Genomic DNA, 24,088 nt, shown 5'->3' with positions numbered 1-24,088 from the left:
CATGTAGTCTATCACCTGCCTTGTACTAGGCTGTTTTTTCCCCCCAGACTCATCTGGAAGAAGTGATTAGAATATACAGAAAGAGATCAGAATTGGTGTTCAGTTTCTCCTGACTCTTCTCAATTCTTTTTCCTTTTAGGATGATACTTGTTGACCTGATTTGTCTCAAGGCTGCCTTTGCTTTTCAAGGACACTGAAAGCAAGGCTCTTAATCTGTCAAGTGGGATAGCAGGATTACAGCTGGCATTTATTTGAATAAAACTTGAAATAGAAAGGTGAATTCATTCAGAGAAAAGTGAAATTGCGACCAAGCAGTGAAGACTTGTCCTTAAAGCAGCTTTCAGCTCTGCAAATAGATGAGAATGTAAATAGCTCAGACAGTGGGACAGCAGTTAAGATTTCTAGCTGTTCAAAATTAGGTAGCTGCAGAATTATTGCTTGCAAGAAAGGTGCCATGATGTAGTCCTGGCTTGGTGTGACCTCAACCCATACTCTCTACAGATAGGCTAAATGTTTTTTGAGGATTTTTTTTTTGTGGTGTTTGTTTTTTTAAGCTCTTTTGGTGAAAGAGTCTTCTGTTCCATTTTGCACCCTAACAACATACATGTTCCAGATGACTATTTGAACACACTTGGATGTTCTTGGATTTTGTAGGTTCACTGTGAAAGCCCCAAATCTTCTATCACACTTCACAGTGTGCATTCTGTGTAACCTTCAAGTTACAAGAAGGGATATGCATGAAGTCCAGGCAAGATCAGAGATTTGAATTGCTCTTGATGTATGCTAAGTGGTCCACTGACTGGCTCTTTCTCTGAGGTTAGAAGGATATTATCAGCCTGCTGTGCTGCCTACAGCCTCTGGAACTTTCTGCCTGTTCTCTCTCCTTGTGTATATTTAATTATTACTAGGCAGAACTGGCGTACCAGTGAGCAATTTTTAAGTGCTTCCTACATGTAGAAAACTGATCATATTTAAGATGCACCTACTTATGAGGAAATAGTTGTGGGCAGTCATTGAAGGAGGAGAGAGGCTTTTAAGAAGTTGTCTTCTTGCCTTGCCTTGCTCTGACTGTTGCAATGATGGTTATGGTTTTAGTTGTCTGGTTTAGGTCTTTTCTCCCTACCATACTTTGATTAGATAAATCTGATCTCTGGAACACCTGGTAGAAACTTAATTCTAGAATACAGTAACATATTCCATAGTGCATGGGGAAGTGAGGTTTTTTGATATGTGTATATAGACCAGAAGTTGGGCTATCTTGCCAACAGGTTGAAACTTCAGTGAGCAAAATACTTCTTGGGCAACCAATGAAAAGGCTGAGACAAGAGAGTCTTCCTGAAAAATTAGAGCTTGGATGAAATTAGGATAAAGTCCTTCTAAAGTGAGTCTTTTTTGCTAGATCATTCTTCCCTGAAAACAAAACTAAACAAAGTTTTACTGGGAGACCTTGTTCATTTTGCTGCTTTGATTATTTCTTGTTGCTGCCTTGAAGTCTGAGCAGCCTATTCCAGCCTTGCAGAAGTTCAGATGACATCTGTAGCTTTTTCTGTATTGACCAATGCGTTTCCTCCATCATGGAAAGCTACCAAATTAGGCAGGATTTACTCCTGCTGTTTCTGATCAGTTGCCTGATTTTGTGTGTTTCAACATGTCTTCCAGGTGGATCTGCTTCATGATCTTACTGGGTATGGAAGTGGAACTGACTGGTTGGTAGTTGCTAGGGTCCTTCTTTTTTAAAATTGTTGTGATGTTTCCCATTTTCCAGTCACAAGGGGTTTTCCTTACTGCCATGACTTTTCAGATGTAATTGAACTTGGCAACTACATCAGCCAATTCCCTCAGGAGTTTGGGATGCATCTCACTGAGTCTCATACCTGATACATACCTGTTCAGGTTCTTCAGGTGGTCTTGGTCCTGATCCTCACTTAAAATGGCAGGGTCTTCATTCTGCAGTTTTTGCCTTGAGGTTCAGGGGATTGAGAGATGTAGGAGGAGAGATTACAACTGAAAACTGAAGCAGAAAAATCACTGAGTACCTCCCCCTTCTCCATAAGTCTTATTTTCTTCTTATGTCTTATTTTCCAGGGAGGATGTGTTTTCTTTGATATTCTTTTTCTAGCTAACGTTCCTGTAGAAGCAGTTATTTGCATCCCCTGCCAAATTCATCTCCAGCTGTACCTGAGCTTTCCTGATTCCATCTCTACACATCTAGGCAGCATCAGTTTATTCTTTGCACAGTACGTGTCCCTGGTTCTTCTGCCTGTGCATTTTCTTACAGTTTAGTTTGACTAGGAGGTCATTCATTAGCCATGTTTGTGCCCTGCCTTCTTTGCCCAATTTCTTACACATGTGAATTTGAGAGCTCTTGTGTTCTAAGAAAAGTGTCCTTGAAGAGCAACCAGCTGTGTTCAGCTCCTGTGTTCCTTAAGGTGATTTCCCAGTGGATCCTATCCATTAATTCCTTAAAGTTCCTGAAAGTTCACTCCTAAAATTCAGAGTCCTGACTCTATTCTTCACTTGACCTATATCCATCAAGACTGAATTTCACCAGGGTGTGACCATTGCAGCTCAGGCTGCCACAAATTTGATATCCCTAATTAGTTCATTTGTGTCTGTAGGCAACAGGTCTAGTAACATTTCTCCTCTGGTCAGGCTGTCTATCACATGGATTAAGAAATTATCCTCAATGCACTCTGAGGGTCTCCTGGACTACTCACAGCTTGCTGTGCTGCTTTTCCAGCAGCTGTCAGGGTGATTGAAGCGGGTCAGAGTCTGTGAGGGTGTTGTCTTCTGTAGTTAGAGTAAGAACTCTTCATCAACAAGCTCCCCTTGTTTGGGCAGCCTGTAGTAAACACCAACTGTGAAATTTTCCTTATTGACTTTGCCCCTAATTTTTACCCATAAGCTCTCATACTTGTTCATCAATATTTTTTAAAGGCAGCTCTGTGGAGTAAATCCACTTTTATACATAAAGGGCAAGTGCCTGTTCCTCCTTCATTGCCTGTCTCTTCTGAACAGTTTGTAGCCATTGACTGTGGCACTCCAGACAGGTGACCATTCCCACCATGTTTCAGTGACAGTGATTAGAGCACAGCTTTCTTGCTATGCAGTGGTTTCCAGCTCCCCCTGTTTGCTGTCTGCCTTGGTATAGAGGCACTGCAGCTGGCACATTGACTGTGTTACCTTTTGAGACCAACATGCCCTAATTCTTTGGGATATTTCACAGGTGTTTCCCTCTTGGTTCGTAGTATATGAGCAGTCTCTGGCATTTTTCTGTTGCTTAAAACTTCATCATGCTTCCCCACTACTTGTCTGCTGCTTTCTTCTGGTGTAAAATCCCTCTTTTCTCTCTATGCTGTTGGAGAGCACTGTTCTAATTCCCTTGAATTTTTTTGTTTCAGCATAGCAGGGCCTGCTATGCTTTGTAAGCTCCTGTTGATCTGCTTCATACTACTGTGGTTGGCATATCTGTCTCCTGCTCTGTCTCACCCCAGCAAAGAACAAAACCAACACACTGGTTGTTGGGAAGAAAACTGATGTCTGGCTAATGGGAAACAGGGATGCCCTGAACCAAGTGGAATAGGAAAGGCAAGATCATGGGAAGGACTCAGAGCAGACATTGACTCACCAAGGCTTTGGCTGGTAATGTTGGATGCACTCCTAACTACAACAACAAAATTACCCTTTTCATCTCCTGTCACTGGCGTGTGTCACTCTACTGTCCTTTCTTGTGCCAACTGGAGCATGCCAGGTTGGTCCCTGATGAACTGGATTGGGCCAGGTGATCACTTTTCTAATCTGCCTTGTTGCCTGACCAAATGTTAACAGCCACCCAAAGCAAGATGGGCAGAGTGGGGCTTGGGGTGGTGATTTTGCTGTAAAACTGCAGCCTGTAAAAGTGGTGTTTTGAGGAAGGGGAGCAGCTTTACAGCTCTTTGCAGTCCTTCAATGCTTTTTTTTGTTGTTGCTGTTTTTAATTGGAAGGAGAGATAAAGGCTGCATGCTCTTCTGCTGCCTTGAAGTGGTGTCTGAATCCTACTAGAGATGTTCCTTATTCCCCTTTGTGTTTGGAGCCTCCTCTCCTGTTCTCCAACTCCTCTTACCTGAGCTGGTAGTGGTGTTTGAAGCCATGAGGTGATCTCAAACCTTTAGAGCTGTATGCAGGTTCTGTTTCCACCTTGTAATCCTGATGGGTGGTGAATATAGCCTTTTTCCTAATCATGCAGCTGAGACTGGGATTGCTCACAGACATGGGAGTTAATCAGTGATACCTTTGTGGGGGTTAATTTTATTAGCTATGAAGCTATTAGTAGGGTGTTAACTTCAGTTACATGGGATCATTTTACAGAAAGGCTCATGTCTCTGGTAACTTGCTAACATGGGATTACTAGACATAAATCACAGAAGTATCATTTCTAGGCATGAAGTTGTCGTGGTAACATGAGAGAAGCTTCAAAACCTTAGTAGTTTTGTTTATGTGTAGAAGTAGTTAGGAGAGAAGATGCATTTAGCAGTGGCTGAAAAAAAATTATTATTGCTTTCCAGTGTGTTGTCTAGATGTTTTCAGAATGTGGAGGTAGATGAGCCCATTGTATTTCTTGTCTGGTGCAACTTGGAAACGTGTCCTGCATAGGGCTAGTTCTAAGGTGTGTGAGTTCTAAGTACTTAAGGTTAGTGAGAGACTGACCAACTTTTAAGGTATCCCTGAGAGAGATGGGACATAGTGCATGTTTTGCAAGTCAAAAGGAGGGCTTTTCCTTAGGCTGTTTCCTCTGTACCTTGATACTTTGGGAATAAGTAGATAAGGCTACAGTAATATGGTTTGGGAAGGACCTTTGGAGGTCATCTGCAGAAAGTGAAGTTGAAAAGGGGGAAGAAAAGGTGTATACTGAAATTAGAGTAGCTGGAAGGGACAGTGAGGAGCAGGCAGTGCAACCTAGTGACAGAAGAGTGGTGGGCAGGTAGGAGGCACTGATAGAGCCCTGAGGAACTGAAGGCTCTGGACAAGTTATTAAGAGCACAAAGCAGCTTTAAGTACAGGTACTTCTGGAAGGTCTGCCTGGGTTTTTTTGCATTTTTCACTCAACAGTCAAAGGTCTGAATATGCCCTTTTTTCTACTATGTGCATCCAATTTGAAACCAAATGTGAACTTTTCCATCAGCATTCCTGTAAGTATACTCAAAGTTTGTGGATATTTGGCCTAGATAACCTGTAACAGAAATATTGTGATATTTGATTGTGCCTAATATTGGAGTAACCAAATTGATTTTTATTGCTATTCTATTCCCAATGTATTTCTGTCTTACAATGAAAAATATTTTCCTTAGGTGCACTTTTAACTGAGGAAGGAGAAAGGGTGAAGTGCTTGGGTGATGGATTGCGTGTAGACAAGCTCAGGAATTTTTTTTGTTTGGTTGGTTGTTCTTTGTTTGTTTTTTCCTTCTAATAAACATTACTTCTCTCTTGTTGCTGTATGGCTACCAGGGAAGTTTTTGCCGTACTTTACTGGTGAAAATGTGAAGGCTGAAACTGCAGAAAGTAAAAATGTTTGTTCTTCGTGGGTTTATAATTTGTCAGCCAAATGAGGTAGTGTTGGTTAGCTTCACAGTTCAAAATACCTGTGCCAGGAGGCTGTGGGCCAAGTGTTTAATTTTAGGATTCATCCTGCTGTAGCAAGTTGGCAGTAATCTGAAATGATTAGTGTTTGTAGTTCATGCTCTTTGCAATACTGTTTTTAATTTGGTGGGAATAAGTTTTTAATTTGGTGGAATGAATGTGGCTTTATCTCTATTACTGATCTGGTATAATAGGAGTGTAATTAAATGAAATATTTTAGATGGTATGTGAAGATCAGAAATTTATTTATTATATCAGTTGCAGTGAGGGTAAAAATATCATTCCACACCAAGCACCTTGGTTCTGCAGTTAAGCTTACAGGACTTTGATGTCCACATCCAATATGAAGATTCAGTTAAAAGTGAACTTCTTTATGCTGTTTGTACAATACAGTCTGTAGGAAAGGCAAGGATAGCCAGGTAATGATATTGCTAGATTATTGAGGGATTTCTGCAGTACAGAAAAATAATACACCCCAATGTCCCCATTGTCTAAAGCATATTAAAATATGCTTATCAGCAAAGTTCCAGGAGTGAATTTGTGTACTCACCATAGTTACGCTTGCCTGTTAGCAGCAGTCTTTTGATAGAAACTATTGCCACGTTTCCTTTTCAAATTACTCAGAAACCATCCTCTAAAATTGGTGCACAGCATTTGAAATCCAAAATAGTTAGCTAGAATGGCTTATTCTGTTGTGTTTTATTATAAAGGGAATGTTGCTCTCAAGCAGGAGTCTGTTTTGACATTTTTACACATCCATGGTGCATTGATAAAGAAATTGAGAGGCACACTGTGTCTAGATCTCAGATACCTTGTAGTTGGAAGACTGTGTGGGGCTAAAGTGTTAAAGGTTTTGAACAAGCAGGAGAACATTGAATTAGAAGCTGCATGTTGTTTGGTTATAAAAGTACAGCTGCATTACACCAATAGGCTAAACATAAAATGCTAGATTTCTTTTGGTAATTCATGTTGATGACAACATTGCTCACTTGGATATCTTTTTCTGAGCGTATGTACTAAAAAAAGCATGTAGGGGAAAGAAACAAATAGTCAGTAGAGGAAATGTCAGAATAAGATTGCCTTTGTGAGCTTAATTTACTTCCTTTATTCATCTGCATTCTACACAGTCTTCATTTAAATAATTGCAGTAGCATCTTGGGAGAAGAAACCATTCATTTCACAGAGTAGCTCTGTCTCTGGGGCTGGGTAAGGGAGCTGTTTACAGGACCACACTCATGGCTGCTGGGGAGGTTGGAAGGTTTATGATGAGTGGGATGAGTGATTGCAGAGACAAAAAGGATAAGTCTCATGGTTACAGCAATTGAGTTCTGATGGCTTGAGAAATCCACCACTTCCCTGGGGAGATTATTCTAAAGTCTGACTGTTAGAGTGAAAAATTTTCTTCAGGTATGCAATCAGGATCTCCTGAAGAGTAACTTGCACCCATTAACCCTCATCTTTTCCATGTGATTCCTTGTAAAAGGGGAGTCTCCACCTTCTTGGTAGCCATCCCCTAAGTACTGAAACATGGCAATCAGGTCTCCCCTTAACCTTCTTTTCCCCAGGCTAAACAAACCCACTTCTCTCAGCCTTTTCTCTTAGGGTAAGCTTCTCAGTCCACTGATCATTTTTGTGATCCTTCACTGGACCCTCTCCAGCCTTTCCACATCTCTTTTGAATAGAAGGGACCAGAACTGAACACAGTATTCCAGCTGTGGTCTGACAAGCACTGAGTAGGGTAGGATGATGACTTCTTTGTCTCTGCTGCTACTGCCCTTGTTGATGCAACCCAGCATCCTGCTGTCTTTCTGTGCTGCTGCAGCTCACTGTTCAGTCATGTTGAAGCACCCCCAGGTCCTTTTTCATAGAGCTACTCTCCAGCCAGATGAATCCACATCTGAGCTGCAGTCCTGGTTTATGCTTTCCCAAGTGCAAGACCTTACACTTGTCCATGTTGAAATGCAACCCCCAAGAGTGGGTTCTTGTTAGCCCACTCTTCCAGACTGTCCAGATCTTCCTGGAGGGTGACTCTCCCTTCTGGAGTGTCTTCTTCCCCATTCAGCTTGGTGCTGTCTGCAGACTTCATCCATGCTCATCTGACCCCAACATCCAGATCACTTAAAGATAGTAAAATAGCACTGGGCCCAGAATTGGCCCCTTGAGGACCCACTTGTGACAGGCTGCCAGTTTGAAAAAGAGCTATTTATCATCACCTTCTGCCTGTCAGCCAGCTCCTCACCCACTGCCCAGTCCACTTGTCTAGACTGCAGCACATCAGTTTCTTTAAGAGGAGGCTATGGGAGACTGCATCAGAAAGCCTTGGAGAAGTCTGCATTGCCGTGCATCAACCAAGCACTTTGCCTTGTGGTGGAAGGTGCTCAGCTTTCTTAAGTGTGATATGCATCTGGTGAATCTGTGCTGGATTGTCCCAGTCACATGCTTCATTTGACTTGTGGATTCGTTCCATAACTTTCCCAAGGGCTGAAGCAAGACTTATGGACCTATGACTTTGGGGATCCTCTTTTAAGTCCTTCTTATAGATGGGCATGACATTAGCTGCCTTCCAGTCTTCTGAGATGCCTCTGAATTTCCATGACTTCTCAAAGAAGCCTCACAGTGACATCAGCCAGGTCTCTTAACACCCTTGGGTGGGTGAGCATCCAGGCCCATCAAGTTGTAGGGGTCAAGCCTCTGACAGTTCACAAGCCAACTCTTCCTTATGAGACAATGAGGGGTCTTCATTTGCACTAACCTGGATATTTGTTCCCAAGGCCCGACAGTGCTGGTAAAGACAGAGAGGAAGAAGGTGTGGAGAACCTCTGCCTTTTCAGCATTGGTGGTGACAAGTTGAACTCCCCTGTTTATGACAGTGGGCCAATATTATTCTTCTGTTACTGCTTTATGTTTACATACCTGACGAGCCCTTTCTTCTGTCCAATTTGAATTCAAGCTGAGTTTTTGCTTTTTTAAATGTATCTCTGCATGCCCTGGCAATGCCCTTGTAGTTCTCAACTGGTATTCTTCCACTTTTTGGTCTGGAACACTTCCCCTTGGTTTTGAGCAGACTCAAGAGCTCAAAGAGAAGCTCCACCTACTTCCCATACCTTTTAAAGGAGATTAACTGGTTTTCTCTCCTCCCAGAGAACATTGAAGTGCATTTGCTATGGGCAGTCACTAATTCATGGTTTTTGTCTGCGACCAGCTTAAGCATCAATTTTTAATATATCTCCCTAGGTTTTTGAAAAACTAAAAACCTGATACAGAAAGTTTGTTGTGAGCCATGCTGAAGTCCTTCGTGGTTCTGACTGAACAGGTTAGAGACGATGCATAATCCTTTGTCATTTTAGCTAGGAGGGGAGCTGAAAGAAGTCATGTGTTGTCATCTGTGTGTGCCAGCAGAAGCAGCAGGAGAGCATGGTTGGTTGGCTGGCACAGGACTGAAGAATTAAGAGATTTGAGAAATCTCTTCTGTTTTAGCAGTGGGCTCATGTGTTTGCAGATCCCTTTCACATCTCTACACCTGTTACATCGTATTTTTCAAAGTCAATTTTCTTGCACCCTAACTTGCCTCAGCTTGGCTTTACACTTCAAATCTCAGTCATTCTTCTCTCCTGGCCTTTCTTCCTTAACTTTCCATCTATGCTGTTATCTCTTTCTCTGCCCCATCATCTTGCTCTGTTTTCTCCCCTAGCTCTTGTCTCAGGCTTTTTGCCATTGAATCCTTCACCATCTTCACGTTCAGTCTGTGCTGTTTTATCATTGTGTACTGTGTGCTTTTTCTTGATAGGGTCTCTGAATGCCTTTTAGGACAAATGGCTTCTCTCTCCTCCTGAATATAGATTCCCTAGCATGGTCCAAGAGAACAGACACAGGAAATGTGGAATGTGTTTCTCCATACTTTATGTACTACCTGTTTTGTATTTAAAAATGTGTAAAAAGTGCTTTTCACCACCTCCTACTGGTGTGTGTGCACAGCTGGCTGGTAAGGCTGGCTCAGAGTCTGAGTAAGATCTCTAAGGGGGTGGTAGCATGTACAGCACAGATGGCATCTTCATAAATGCTGGTGCCAAATCTTAATGAGCTTCTGTGAGCACGTGCTAGCTTTATATTTTTTTTGTTTTGATGTAGTTTTCTTGACATAGTGGAAAAAAACATCACCAAACATGAAACTTCCTAGGAAGAGCCCTGTCTACCTATTGAATCTTCTTTCAATCTATCTACTTATTGAATTTTCTTGCCAAAGCACAAAATAAGTCAATTTACTTCATTATAATACCAAACTTTGTCAAAAATTTAGCTTAGGCCAAGCACGTGGCTTAGCAACCTATAAGCTGAAATATATGAAATGTGGCAATGTTAGAAGTGTTTCAAGTCAGAGTTGTATAATAAGGGATTTGAATTAAAAGGGGATGTTACCAGTTAAAATTTTACTTCATAAAAAGCTTGTCTCTAAACAGCATTTTTTAAAAATTAAGTGATACATGTTGTTTTTTTCCTGGAGAATCCTGTCTGTGGAGTGTTCTTGCACCCTTAGTTACAAGTGTAGGCAAGTATTTCTTTGCCTTGACTCCTCCAGTCTATGTGCATCTCTACAGACATGGTTATGTGAACAACCATAAATGTCTCCTGCCTTTTAGTAGTAGTCTCCTTGACAATGAGTTTCTGCTCCCCTGAATACTGTCCAGTTACTCCCATTTGTGCATACTAACTGTGTAACTGCACTCTGAATTTGTAATATGTTGTGCTTGGTTTGCACAACATTTGGGAAGAATTAGGGCCCTTTTTGTCAGACCTCTAATGTTGCTGTGGACTTTTTCTGATTCTGTTAGAAAATGCCTGGATCTTGAGAGAGGTTGCTCTGAATTGCATCAATGTTATATTTTTGGTCAAAAGAATTTGCGGGTGAAATGGTGTGTTCCTTTTTTGGTTTTCTTGAGGAGCTTTTCTAGGTGGTAATTTGCTGTATCAATGCCTTGGTACCCATATAGTTGCATATTGCATTCTGAGTATTTTTATGTACTTGTATTTCTATGTGCTAATAGGTTTAATAGGAAAAAGAAATAGCAATGGGAATTACAGCCTCTGAACACCCAGACTGCAGGGTACCAGGCTACACATCTCAACCTATTTGTTATGCTTCTTGAAGGAGGGCTGGTGTGCTGTGGTTAAGATTTTGTGTGCAAGTGATGAACTGCTGAAAAGCAGGAGTATTATTACTGATTTCCAGAGGCGGAGTGACTTGGGATATTCAGCAGGAAAAGGAACAGGAGTGGTAACAAGCAGCAGCAGTGGTGGTTCCACAGCAGATTTCCCAGTGTGAATCAGTGGATGTATGGTTTCTCAGCTGGCTGCCAAGAACCCAAAACTGAGTGTTGCAAGAGATTCAGGGTTCATGTTTTTCGTACAAAGTCATGTGATCTTACTGTATCTTAACTTGCCAACTTAGCTTTAGTCCAGAGAAGATCCTTTGCTGCAGTGCTTAACAAAAAAAAAGCAAAAAGGAGAGGGAGGAAAAAAAGCCCAGAAAGAAAAACAAAGAAAATTGTGCAATGTGTGTTTATGCCTACATCATGCCGAAGAGACACTTAACAGTAAATAATCTGTCTATCCCTGAGGTAAGATACTGTTTCTGCTTTCCCTGCACAGTGCTGCTGCAGCACGGAGCTGATCCAAACATTCGGAACACCGACGGGAAATCTGCGCTGGATCTGGCAGACCCTTCAGCAAAAGCTGTTCTCACAGGTAAGGTGCATTCATCTCTCCGTAGCATTACCTGTAGTTCATTTTGTGTGCTTAAGTTCAGCATTGTAAGAGCCGTTTGCCTTTTTGGATTTTCTGTTGCATAAGAGCATTTTAAAACTGTCTGTTAGCAGATTTTGTATTGGTGTAACTGTGGTTAATCTGCTGTGCTGCTGTAGATTTGCTTATTGTTTTTATAATAATGCTGTAATTTTCTGTTAAGAAATAATTATTTACTGTGTTGCAGTATTGGTTTTTAATTGCTACCCAATATACAGATTGGATAGGACCCCCTAACCCTTGCAAGAAAAAGAAAAAAATCGGGTCAATTGTTTTAAGACCTTCACTGTTGAGCAAGCAAGGACGTTTGTATAACTGGAAAAGTACCTGTGATCTGAAAGACAACCTGCCACCAATTGCAGAGATCAATAGTACATTATATTTTGCTGCAGATTCACATGCTACCCTTTCCTTCCTCTTCATTAGTAGATGTTCTGGGTAGAACTCTTTCTCACCTACCTATTTCTTTTCCTTTTTATGGGATGTTAGGTGCTAAACAATATGTTTCATGAAAATATTCTAAAGATACAACTTTGGTTTTGCATAGCTTTGTTTTTCTTGTAAATTAGCTGTTGTAGCCTACCAGTAAGCATTAAAAGTATAATAGAGTAGCCTGTCAAATCTGTATCAAGAAATATATGGTCCTCTGTACTGATTTTGACATGTAGGAAATAATTGTTAGAACAAAGTATTCTTGGATTTTAACATATGTACGATTAGATTTATAGAAAGGGATTCAACAACTGAGCTTTATTTGAAGAAATAGCTGTTTTTCTTCTTTTGCCTTTATTTTCCCTTTTCTCTCTCTCTCTCTTTTTATTGACAGCTTAATTTATAGGCTATGTGCTATGCAACACCCATATTCTTTCTTCAGAGCTCCCTTCACTTTGTCAGGAACATTTCCTCGTCTTTTTTGCAGCTCTCTGACTGCTATACATAATTATCTACAGCTCTGCAGTGCTTTGAGAGTGCCTCCAGAACAATGCACTTTTAAATACATATGATTTAGTTTAATTACTCAGTGTCAAATTTAACATGTTCCTACAGTGTTAACACTAATGGTAATGCTGTGCCAAGCAGGTTAATCTGACTTTTGGCTGTTAATGGATACAGCTGTACAGAGGCTAAGGAAAGGGCACTGGGGAATCAAGGTGCCTCATAGATATTAATGGATATTTGGCATTTAGTTGAGAATCACTTGGTATGCACAGGGTTTGGGGGTTCCAGACTTCAAGCTGGTGTTCAGGCAATGCTCAAAACTCAACTTGAGAGGACAGTAGAAGACTTTGGAAAGTCTGTGATGGTGATTTCACATCTGCTCCACTGATTTCTCTGGGCACTGGGTCACCACCTTGTGTTTTAGGCAATGGAGAGGGCAATGTGTCATAGCAAACAAGTGGTGATGGGTTAGAAGCAGCTCTCTGAGGAGGTCCTGGTGCATGTAGTAAGCACCCTGTGTCCCCTAGTGCTTTGCAAACAAGAATCCACTGTCTGCAAGCATCTGCAACCGAGGGATACTACTTCTGCTGCTACTTAGGTGTTCATAAAACCAGATATTTTTGTATGCTTTTATTTTTCCTGGCAAGAAAATCGGGATTTGGTTTTATCAGCTTTGTCCTCAAGGTGGCTCTTGGCTACACGGGGCTCTCTGTGCTGTGCACCTGAGCTCCAAGCTGTGTAAACAAGGTTTTGATTCTAGCTTTAGCTGGTGTGTGATTCACAGTAAGTGAAAAAGCTGACACTGGATGCTGTTTAAAATGAAGCTTTCTATTGAGAGTTTAATTTTCCTGGATGCTGCCGTGCTTTCTAGTATCTCATGCATTTTCCATATGTTACCTTCAGGTCTTTCTTCATCTCTGTGGAAGAAGCAGGCTTAAGGGATTTCTTAGTATCTATCTGGCTTGGGATAATCTTCAGATACAGCAGTGCTTTGCAATTAGGTGCATCAGGACTTAAAGGTATTACTGGATTAAGGATGAGTAGGATGTATTAACTTAATTTTCAGTATTCAGTGTTAAATGGTGGGATTTTTTAGAAGAACTTGTAGTTAGAGCTTATAAAAGTGGAGTGATTCTGAAAGTTCCATTGTTCTGTCAAAATCAAGCAGTCACTTCTAGTTGTTACTGTATTTTCATCTTTTAAGTGGTACACATGCATTTCAAGGCTGTCTTTATTTTGGGTTCCTTTTTCTGTCAGTGTTTCTGACCACAAGACTTTTCCACACTGCTGCTTTATTTATTGTTCCAGAACAAGGTTCCTCTTACTGCTTCTTTGACCAAGTATTAGCATAAGTTAATGCACTAGTGTTAATCACTTTGTGAATGAACTGTAGTTATAGTCTCTCTTTGACCTCCAGCTTAGCAAAAGTGAACAGAAAGCTTGTTGGTAATTGATTACATCTGGTCAGTTTGACAGAGAATTCTGTATGTGTTTTAAAAGGGACATTCCTGCTGTGTAAAAAGAATTTCTAGTGTTCTGGCAGCCAATGCTGACTCCACAATGATTTGTTCTTTTCTGTCTCCCAGTCTAGAATAATGTATAGTATCTTTCTCCTGAATTAGAAAGGATACATAATGCAGTACTTTCTGGGATGACTTCCAGCCATTTTCTTGCAACATTCTCTTAAAATGTGTGTTTTACAAAGCATACATAATGCAAAAGAGAGGCTAATATTTTTATGGAAATTGACTTGGAAAATTTCTTTGTAGATTAAAGTGAATTTTATACAATTTAAACACCTAGTTCCAGGTTTTTTTAAAAAAAAAAAAAAAAAAAAAAAAAAAGATGAAGGTTATATAATTGAGGAATCAGCTTTTTACTCTTAAACAGGAAAGCATTTTCTTCAGCTCCTGCAGGATAAGCAGCATTTTTTGGGAGTCAAGGCCTTCTTGGTTGAAAGGGTGAATAGTTTATAGTTTGTTTCTGCTTCCTTAGCATCCCTTACTGTTTCTAAATCAGGCTGGCAGACAGGGATTGCAGTCCTCTTTCTGTAGGCTGAAATGGTAGTACAGACTCCAAAAACATATTGCATCTTAAAAACAGAGCTGTTACACACAGCAGATTAATAGCCTAGTTAATTTTATTTTAGTTTAATTGCCTTTGGGGTGTGTGGTTTCTGAGATGAGGATTCATCTTTGTTGCTGTACATAGCACTGTGGGACGCCCATCCAGAGCAGGGCCTTTGGGAGCTTTTGCTCTACAAGTCATATTAGTCTTCATTATTCTCTCACCTTGCTTATTGCCTCCTTAAACATTTAATATCCTATGATAGTTTTCCTGTACAGTAATATAAAGACCCAACACTATTGTTGCTGGTTTATGTAAATAATTTATTTTGATTTTTCACACAACGATGCTTATTTGCCACTTGCCCATATCATCTGCTGTTTGGAAATGCTTTCTCTATGTGAATGGCTGTTCCTGCTGTTGCTGCTGTTACTAGAAGCTGAAGCACTTCAGTTGAATAGTATATTTTTGACTCCATGCCACTTTTCTGCAGGGTTGGTTTTAGTTGGTTTCAAGGATTACTCTCTTGAAACAGGTCAAAATTAAAGAAGCTTGGAAGCTGCTGCATCTTCAGATTAAAGAAAGATTTCCTGGGCATGAAATAATGTCTTGTTAATAGAATAAGTTTTCAAAGTTAAATGAGACTCTGATCTTCCTACTTGCCATAGAAATAAACTCTTTTACAAACAAAGCACTTCAGTCCTATTGAGCATTTCTCACTTTTTTTTTTTTTTTTTTTGAAGGACAGCTGGGCCTAGGGTTACCAGAAGTGTTAATGAGGATTCACATTTTCATCTATTTGTCATGTCAACTTTTTAATTTAAATGGGTAGCATAGTCTATTTATTGAAATAAATTTGCAGGTTTTGTTAAGTGAACTGCCATCTAGGCATAATTTGCCTGCACGGAAGGGAAAAATATGCTATTTCAGTACAAAAACTTGACTGAACTTTAGAGAATGGAAAATGGATCCTAGATATGACTCACCCATTTTAAAATTATCAGGAAGAGAAGAAACTATTTTAGTTTGGGCTAGTTTTATTTTTACTAGGGCACCTTTAAAGCTTGATCATCTCAAATCCATAACACTTTCCTTCTGAGTTGGTCATGTTTCTTTTCATGTCCTCGGGATTTTGAAGGCATTCTGGAGGATACTAGCATTTCCTTCTGGTAGGTTCCAGCCTCTTTCCCTCTTTGTTTTATTGATACAATTCTTATGTAGTGTAGTCTGAAATCAGTACAATAAGTGCTAGTGCAAAAGGAGAATCATTTCAATAGTAAGGAGGACAGGAGCTGCTAGAATGGTTTAGGCCACCTTTTTATCTGGGTCATTGTCCTTTTTGATGGTGACATTGGGGTCTGCTGCCTTAGAGAAAAGCACAAGAAACCCAGTAGCTGAGGAATAACCTTGCCTGCAGAAATGTTCACTTTTTCATATAGGCTGTTGGCATACATCTTAAAGTAGGTCTGAAGAGCATTTTCCATCACTTGTTTGTGCTTTGAATGCATCTTTTTGTGGATATTTGTTTAGCCTTCAGGTAGGTCTCCTCATTTTTGCCAGGGCCTTCTCAGGAGGGAACAAACCATCTACTCTGGTATGGGTGTCATGTGAGTCCGTGGTGGTACTTTACATCTACTCCCTGGAGAACTACAGGGAGTACCAGCTTTCCTTTGAGAATGCTGGGGCAATGCTCATCCAGTGTTTGGAAAAATGGGCAAAATGTATTTGTGGTACACACCTGACATAAAGTCTAACATTTGGTAGACCTCATCTAGGAGCTCTAACATGTATGGATGTGTAAATCTTGTATCCTGTTTTTAAAGAGTATTACAATTGTAACTATCTTATTATATTTGTAAGTATATAATTTCACAGAATTTCATTCAGTGTGTGGTATAATTCCACCTTTCTTCCCTGAAGGAAATGCACTTTCTGGGAAGCCAGGAGTGAAATGCCTTCCTTTCTCAGTACTGGCATGGTTACACCTTGGATTTCCTTGTTTTCACAAGGAGAGGGAAGAGGAAGATAGAGTCCTCTTATTCCTGATGCTACGCTATACTTTACATTCTGTTATGTTTCCACCTCAAGAAGAGCAGTCCTTGTTCTTTGGACTGTCTACATATGAAGTCTCTCTTGAGTGAGAGTGAAGTCAAGCTTTGCTGTCACTCCCAGTACCACTGATCATGCCTTCCAGTATCTGAAGGGGCCTGCAAGAAAGCCAGTAATGGACTTTTTAGGATGTCAGGTAGTGATAGGACATGGAGGAATGGTTTCAAACTAGAGGAAGGTAAATTTAGATTGGAAGTTGGGAAGAAGTTCTTCACCATGAGGGTGGTGAGACACTGGAACAGGTTGCCCAGAGAGGTGGTGGAAGCCCCATCCCTGGAAGTTTTTAAGGCCAGGCTGGAGAGGGCTCTGAGCAACCTGATCTGGTGGCAGGTGTCCCTGCCCATGGCAGGGGACTAGGAACTGGGTGATTTTAAAGGTCCCTTCCAACCCTGAAAATTCTGATTTTATTCTCTTTTTGCTTTCCAGCACTTCATTATTCTTTCAATATAGCATATCTCAAATTGAGCACTATGCAGTGGTATAATATCCAGTTGACTTCTGTAGTGATGATTTAATAGCTTTCATGGCATTTTTTTATGCCATGTTTTATTCAGGCTAAGTTTGGTTTTTATTATGTCTGTGATTGCAGAAGAGCTAAATGTTTTATGGCATCCTCTAAAGGAATTCTGAATCTTAAATTTGTGGCTTGGGTTCCAGTATAATTCCAGATGACTTATATTATGCATATACTGTTTGTTGTTTTAATTTGTTAGTACTCCTTTGGTCTACCAGTTTTATTGCACATTCCCTTAGTTTGTTCTAGGTCTTCCTCATTTCTTCAGTTTTCTTTGGTAATTGTGTAATAAATGCTTCCTTCAATGCAGTAGATTATTTAACACAGGTTCCAATGTGTTTTATGATACAGGAAACAAGTTACTTTTGTTTTTAGGTGTCTGATCCTAGAAAGAACTTTGATTCTGATTCCATGACTAAATAATTTCTTTAATCTCTTATGTAAGCCAGTATGTATGTTGTGGTGCCTACGTTTGCCATTCCCATGCCTTGATGTGCTTGGATTTCTTCACAGTATAACTGTAACCCTGGATGCCCTTGATTCATAGGCCTTAGCTTTAGGATAATAAAAGTTTCTCCTCTCTTTCCACCTGCTCACTGTTTTAGAGATGAGCACCATCCTTCTTATCTTTTGTTTAAACTTAGTTGTGTATCTTGAATGGCTTTTTTGCAAGGCAGCTGTCTGGCTGGATCAAGTGACTTTTTCTTGTTTGTGTCCTCAATTTAGGCATTGAGTTAAAAGTCTTTTGTCTGTTGTGTAGGTGATAAAATAAGGGGCACTGTGGAATTCAGAATTGGTGCTTTTATGAACATTTATGAAAAGCTTGGGTTTGTTTTACACCATCCTCGTGTAAAACACTAGTTGCCAGTTTTTTCCCTCTTTCATCTTTTCTTTTTACTGTAATATCCATTTAGGAATATTTAGTAAGAGCTCTTTGAATGGAATCAAACTTTTAATTTGTCAAAGGAACAACTTATCCTTTCAAAGCTTTCATGAAGCACTTAAGTGCAGTCTTTAAGTTCTCTGATTTCTTACTCTGCTATTGTATGAAATTCTGGATGCTTTGAGACAGACACCTGATGTACAAAAATTTATTTAGCGTATACAACACACTGAAATTTAACTGCAAACTCAAAAGAAACTTTTTGTTGCTACTCAGAGAGACAGAATAAGACGTAAGATCTCTAAATACCATAAGAGCCCAAAATGTAGTTCTGTGCCCTAGGAAAAGTAGTTGCAAAATTGAGCAAGAAGCATTTCTATTTCCATAGTGCATCAGAACACTCATCTTCTTTTTGTTCTTTGCCTTGAGCACTGACCAGTCTTACACTTTACTGAATGTTTTTCTTCTGTAGATGTGTCTTAGATACTTCTGTTTCATGTGAAATTTAGGATTTGTATGTTAGTTTGGGGGTTTTTTTTGTGTAGTCTGTTGTACCTTTCTGGTTATTAATAGCAGCTTCTGCAGGTCCTGAGACCAAATTGTGCCTTGTTCTCTGCTGCGTTTTTCCATTGTCCATGGATAACTTCCCTGGAAGTTCTTCTCCTGTGGTATCCTGTATGTGGCAGTAAGTCAGGCTGCAGTGGTAAGAAATGAGTGGATGGAGGAACTTATATGATGTAAACTCTCATTTGTTTATTTCTGTTTGTATTTAGGGTAGCCATGCTGCAGTGGTAACTATTTTAATATTGTTTTTTTGCATTATCTTTTGATTCTGTTCTGCAGTCTACTCTGTAAGCAAGCAGAGAAATCTATTGAAAATTTTTTAGCTAGCTGGGTAATTCTTCCAAGCAAAAGCTCCCATTGCTTTTATCTCTTGTACTGTAACTTCAAGAGCAGTCTTTCATATTTGGACTGTTTTCTTTTGACAATGAAGCCGTGTTTAAATTTGGAAAGCAAAGAGCCACACACAACTGTGAAATCTGGGGAGCCTGTGAATGTGTGGGCAAGGCACTTAGACTGTTTTTTTTCCAGACTAAACAGATGAATCTGAAAGAATATTAATGTTGCATAGGGAAGATAGGAAGTGAGAGAGAGAATTTCACTGTATTATACACATATTAGGACACAGATAAAAAGATTGGTCCCCTCTGCCCCATTCAGCAGGACAGATGCCAGTCCCCTGGGGAGGAGTCAGGACTGCAGAGGGAAGTTCAGTGTTGTCCACATGGTTCCTGCTTCATTTGCTGCAAAAGTTGAAAGCAGAAGTGAAGAGGAAAAAAGTTTACATACGTGGCTAAGGCAAAGATTTCCTTGGAAACAGGATTTTCTTTTTAATTCTCTTTTTCTGCATGGTCTGCAGTGTAATTCTAACATACTGAAGAGCAATGCCTTTTTGCTGTTCTAGTTCATCTCTGTTAGCAACTGGGTAAAGATTTATTGCATCCTGCTGTAAAGCACCAGGTTTGAAGTAGCCCGTGCATTACTTCAGTGCCTTCCAGACAAGGAAGCACTGTCATGTAAGGTAATGTGTGGTAGAAGTAATAGTCTGGTTTCCCCGTTGCTTCTAAACTTGATGATACAGGTTCATGCAGTCACTTGAAGTAGTCTTAGCTACTCTATCCAGTGCTATCCAGCTTCTGGTCCCATTTCCAGGACCCAGGCTTGTCCTCCTTAAACTTCTTCAGTTGATCCCCACTTCCTGCCTATGTATTTGCATGTGCTCCCCTTACTTGAGATCTCCATCCCCTTACTAGGCCTGTAGGATTTTGGGTTTTTATTTTCCCTTCTGGCTTCTGTCCCTGGTTGTCTTCTCAGTTTCTCATCCAGAACCCACGATCTCTTCAGCTTTTTTGTTGGGCTTGCTTCCTGATTCTACATCCTATTCTTTTCCACTCCTCACCTACCTGAGGACAGGCTTGTTCTCCCCAGCAGAGAAGTGTTCCTGCCTTGTTCAGTGTCAGGAGTAGAGTGCATCCTGAGTTTTCTGTCTTGCAGGCCACATGGTCAGAAGCATTTCCCCTTTCCCCATGCCTTTATTTTTAATACATGTGTGTTAGATGTGATTTAAGCTCAAGGATAAGACTTAAAAAATATTTAAAACTCCTGAAATGTAAAGGAGTTTTGGTTTCTGGATTACATTTTCTTAATGTAAATGATCATATTTTTATGGAAATGTTTAGAAAGGAGACATGAAATAGTTTTTTGCTTCCATTGTTTCCTTATGAGGAATTAAATGTCTAGAAGAATTTTTGTTCAAATGTATTCGGAGATGTCATCACCTCTTGCTTGAGAACTTCCACAATGATTTTCAAAGAAATAAAAGTTATGCAAGTCCCTGTGGCTTCATTAACATAAGATTTAAGGTTGTGATTGTTCTCATTAGTAGGAAATCAATTTTTAACAGTGTGTTTGAAAATTCGCCCTTAGATCAGCCTATTTATACTTGGGGTTGTGACAGCCCTCTGTGGGTTTATTTGCAGCGCTTTGAAACTTTTGTGCCCCAGGTTTTGTCTTGCCCTTTTTGCTGATGCTGCTGTTCTTGTAGCAGGGGTTGAAGCACAGTGTGTGTGTGTCTCAGGTGTCCTATTTCACCCTGGGATGCTCAACCATAAACTGAACAGGGATGTACCCTGGACTCTGCATTTGTGGCTTCTGACAGTTCCTGTGGGCTTTCCCATTTGTGCAGGAAATGAAGCAGGTGCCATGCAGTTAATGATTTAGGTTTTTGTGCCATCTTTATTCAAATACTGAATATTGGTCATTGTTTTACAGAGAGTGAGTCAGGGATTCTGTGAGAGGGTGAGTGTGGTGTGATCATAGCAAAATGCACATACATGTAAGTTGAGTTTAATGTGTGTGGGAAGTCAAATATCTGGTTAATACAAACAGAACCCTGTAGCATCACCTTTTTCAGACTTTGCCCAGCATTCTCCTTTATTCTCCTGTCCCTCATTTGCTTAGGTGTATTCTCATTTTTCCCCTGACCTGTCTAATCCAAGTTTCAGTCTTCAGATGGGCTTTTGAATTTTTCCAACTGGCAATGCTATACCTTTTGACTCACTCTGTGTGATGTTCTGACTCATTTCTAGTCTCTGCTCTGAAATATTTAGATTTTAAAATTTCTTCTCAGAGAAGCTAGAAGTTCTGTATTTTGTTCAAATACACAAAGAATTGTATGAGTTTTGTGGACAGCATACACGCCCTATATCTTGTCAATGTGGTGCTATTATTTCAGTCTAATTTTTAAACTTAGATTGAGATAAGCAAGAAGAATTTCAGCCTGAAGGATTCCAAGTTGGCAGAATTACAATGGAAACTAGTATATATGATAACTGTTAAGTAACCTCTAGTTTCCTAGCAGCTATCAGAATTGCCACCAGCTCTGTCTATGATTGGAGTATTAAAAGAGAGTCATATTCCTTGGATGCAGCTTGTTTTGCTTTCTTGTGCTTTTGTGCTTAGACCACCTACCTTGAAGTCTTTCAAAATAAATTTCAGGGCATAGGGGATTTTTCTAATTGTAGAAATATGTAATGGAAATGGAATTGACCTGCTTATTTGATGAAATTATTTGATTCAGCCAGCTTAGTAGATGCAGTTTACGTTTCATGTAGCCACAGGGTGGTTCTCCATGCAGTACAAAACGTTGCAGAGGTGAATGAGGAGCTTACACTAATTGTTGTGTAGCCTACACCATGGCTTTGACTGTCCTGTATTGACAGACCAGATGCCACAGATCAGATGTGGTTCATTTTCTGTGCCTTGACCCAAGCCCAGCATCCAAACACTGAAGCCATCCACCTGACTTGGTCTGTTGAAGGGGCAATATATGGAAAGGGCTGAAAGGTAACCTAAACCAAATACCTGTAACCTCTTCTTCATTGGACAAATAGCAAAGAATAGCTTGAGCCTCTAAGTATTCTTCCTAGAAATATCCTGGACATCCCTCTAAAAGTTAGCTGACTGTAGCACCACTTAGAGCCTGAACGTGGAGGCTTGGTGCATTTATTACTACTAGAAGAGTGCAGTGCATGCAAAATGGAAATAGGACTGCATTGTTCCTGTTATATTTTACACATGCAAATAAATTCTGCATAGTTTGTTTTATAGTGGGGGTGTTTTGTGTGGGGAGGGCTTTGATTCTTACACACAGGCACACACATGTATGTTTACATTAACAACAAAAATGAGGCAGTTTTGTTAGATAATGACATTATCTTGACATTTTGACATAATTTGTCTATCAATATGAATACCTATTAATATTGACAAATAATTTGTCAGTATTTTGAAATAATCAAAATTACTCTCAGTAGCTTATTTTCATGGGCTCTTGAAGAGTTTTCTAGAGGGGATGCTTCTCAGTGAATGGATATTTTACTTTTAAGTTTCTGAATAGACTAGTAAGTTTTAACTAAAGTAAGCAGCCATTTCCCTGGTGAGTGTTTCATTCAAGCTGTCACAAATAATGTAAACACTGATTACTGAGATTCTGAAGTCTCAGGGTTTGGAGTCTTGTGAGTTTGTATTTACATCTTCCCTTTTCTGCGGGGTGGGGGAGGAACAATCTCAGTAATTGGTTTTTAAAAAATTATTAAACTGTTTAAATATTAAATAATCAACTTCCCTTCACATAAAACAGTATAGCTTAGCTATACTAAAACAAACCAAAGTGTACTTATATTCTCCCAGGAGGACTGGGTAAGAAAGGAGAAAAGCTGCTTCCCCAGTGTTTATCTTATTTCTTAATTTCTCACTTGAAGGCAAGCAGAGTCTGTTGAGAATAGTGCTTCATACATGAATTTGAACTTCTTAGAATATTATATATTTTAGTTACTGTGGGTTGCACTAAAAGAAAAAATAAATATTAAAAAAAAAATGTTGAAGTAGGTGGGTGTTTCAGTTTTTAAATAAATTGAGTGGTACTAATATTTGTGTAACTGAGGGAAATGGAAAGTTTAGTCCAAGATGGAGAAAATCAGGCTGAACTGTTTTTTAAAACTTTTAGTAGTTTTCTTTGTAGAAAATTTCAGGCTCAACAGAGGATTTATTAGCTTCATTCCATACTTTCTAACTGTTTGTTGTGATCATTAAATAACAATCAAGGCTGCTTCTGTGTGACCAGGGATCACTTGTTATACTTCAATTTTCACTGGGAAGAATAAGTATTAGCATTTAAATTGAAATTGCTAATTTCTCCTTGCCTATGTCCTTAGGGCTCACTCCTGCCAGATGCTAAGTGCTCTGGTTGTGATTCAGGAAAGATGTGAAGTTAAATTGGGCTTTATCCAGACATTCAAATGCTGCCTCCTGAAGCCAGGGTCACAATGTTCACCGTATCTGGAGTCAAGATGGAGACATTTTCAATGAAGGTCTCACTGGGGGCTCTTACAGTCTGGGGTACTCTGGGTGACTTCAGAGTAGTGGCTGTAGTTTGCATCTTGTGAGTAGACAAAGACTTGTTCCAGATTTTCAAAAAAAAAAAAACAAAAAAAACCCAACCAACCAACCAAACAAACAAAAAAAAAAAACCCAAAAAAAACAAGTTACTTGTTTAAAGTATATAATTTCTGCATGCAGGTTTTTTAGAAGAAGCATGATATGTGGGTATAAAGGAGTTAACACAAAGCAATATTTCCCATTAGAATAATAAGCAGGCAGACCCGTTATTTTGCATTTTCTGTGTTTTCTTGGACAAAGGAATACAAATGTGGTTTTTTTCTCTTTAAAAATTCAAATTAAAATTTCTGATCTGTCAAGAGTGCATCTGTAACGTGATGGCTGAGTTTTCATAACTTTGTGAGCACTGTCTATCCCTGATGGCTATTTATGAAACTGTTGTTTTTGGGTATGAAAAGGCAGGATTTGCCCTTCAAATCTGCATCTGTCTGAATCAGCTTTTTTTGTGTGTTACTCCAACACACTTCCTGGCTACAGGATGTCTGTTTTGGTGCTGTCCATAGAAATGGGGCCTTGGAGTTCAAATGTTCTTTCCTCTTCAGCTTTCTCCCCCAGCCTTTGGCAGTGCAGTTGCCCACTTTGGGAATCTGGTTCTTCACAGTGGCATTGGCAGGAACCTCTGGCAATTCAAGGGTGTCCA

At 39.8% G+C, this 24,088-nt stretch overlaps 1 protein-coding gene across 1 annotated transcript in view; it reads left to right on the top strand.

The window, feature by feature from the left end:
• Positions 1-24,088, top strand: part of TNKS (tankyrase) — a 133,785-nt gene that overhangs the window by 19,436 nt on the left and 90,261 nt on the right. Inside the window, exon 3 of the mRNA XM_071742902.1 lies at positions 11,264-11,359. Within this exon, the coding sequence (XP_071599003.1) occupies positions 11,264-11,359 (96 nt within the window). The remainder of the gene's footprint in view (positions 1-11,263; positions 11,360-24,088) is intronic.

Source organism: Heliangelus exortis, chromosome 4, assembly GCF_036169615.1.
Source record: "Heliangelus exortis chromosome 4, bHelExo1.hap1, whole genome shotgun sequence".
NCBI lineage: Eukaryota > Metazoa > Chordata > Aves > Apodiformes > Trochilidae > Heliangelus > Heliangelus exortis.
The sequence above is the reverse complement of the archived record's forward strand: the minus strand, read 5'-3'. Positions and strand labels throughout refer to the sequence as shown.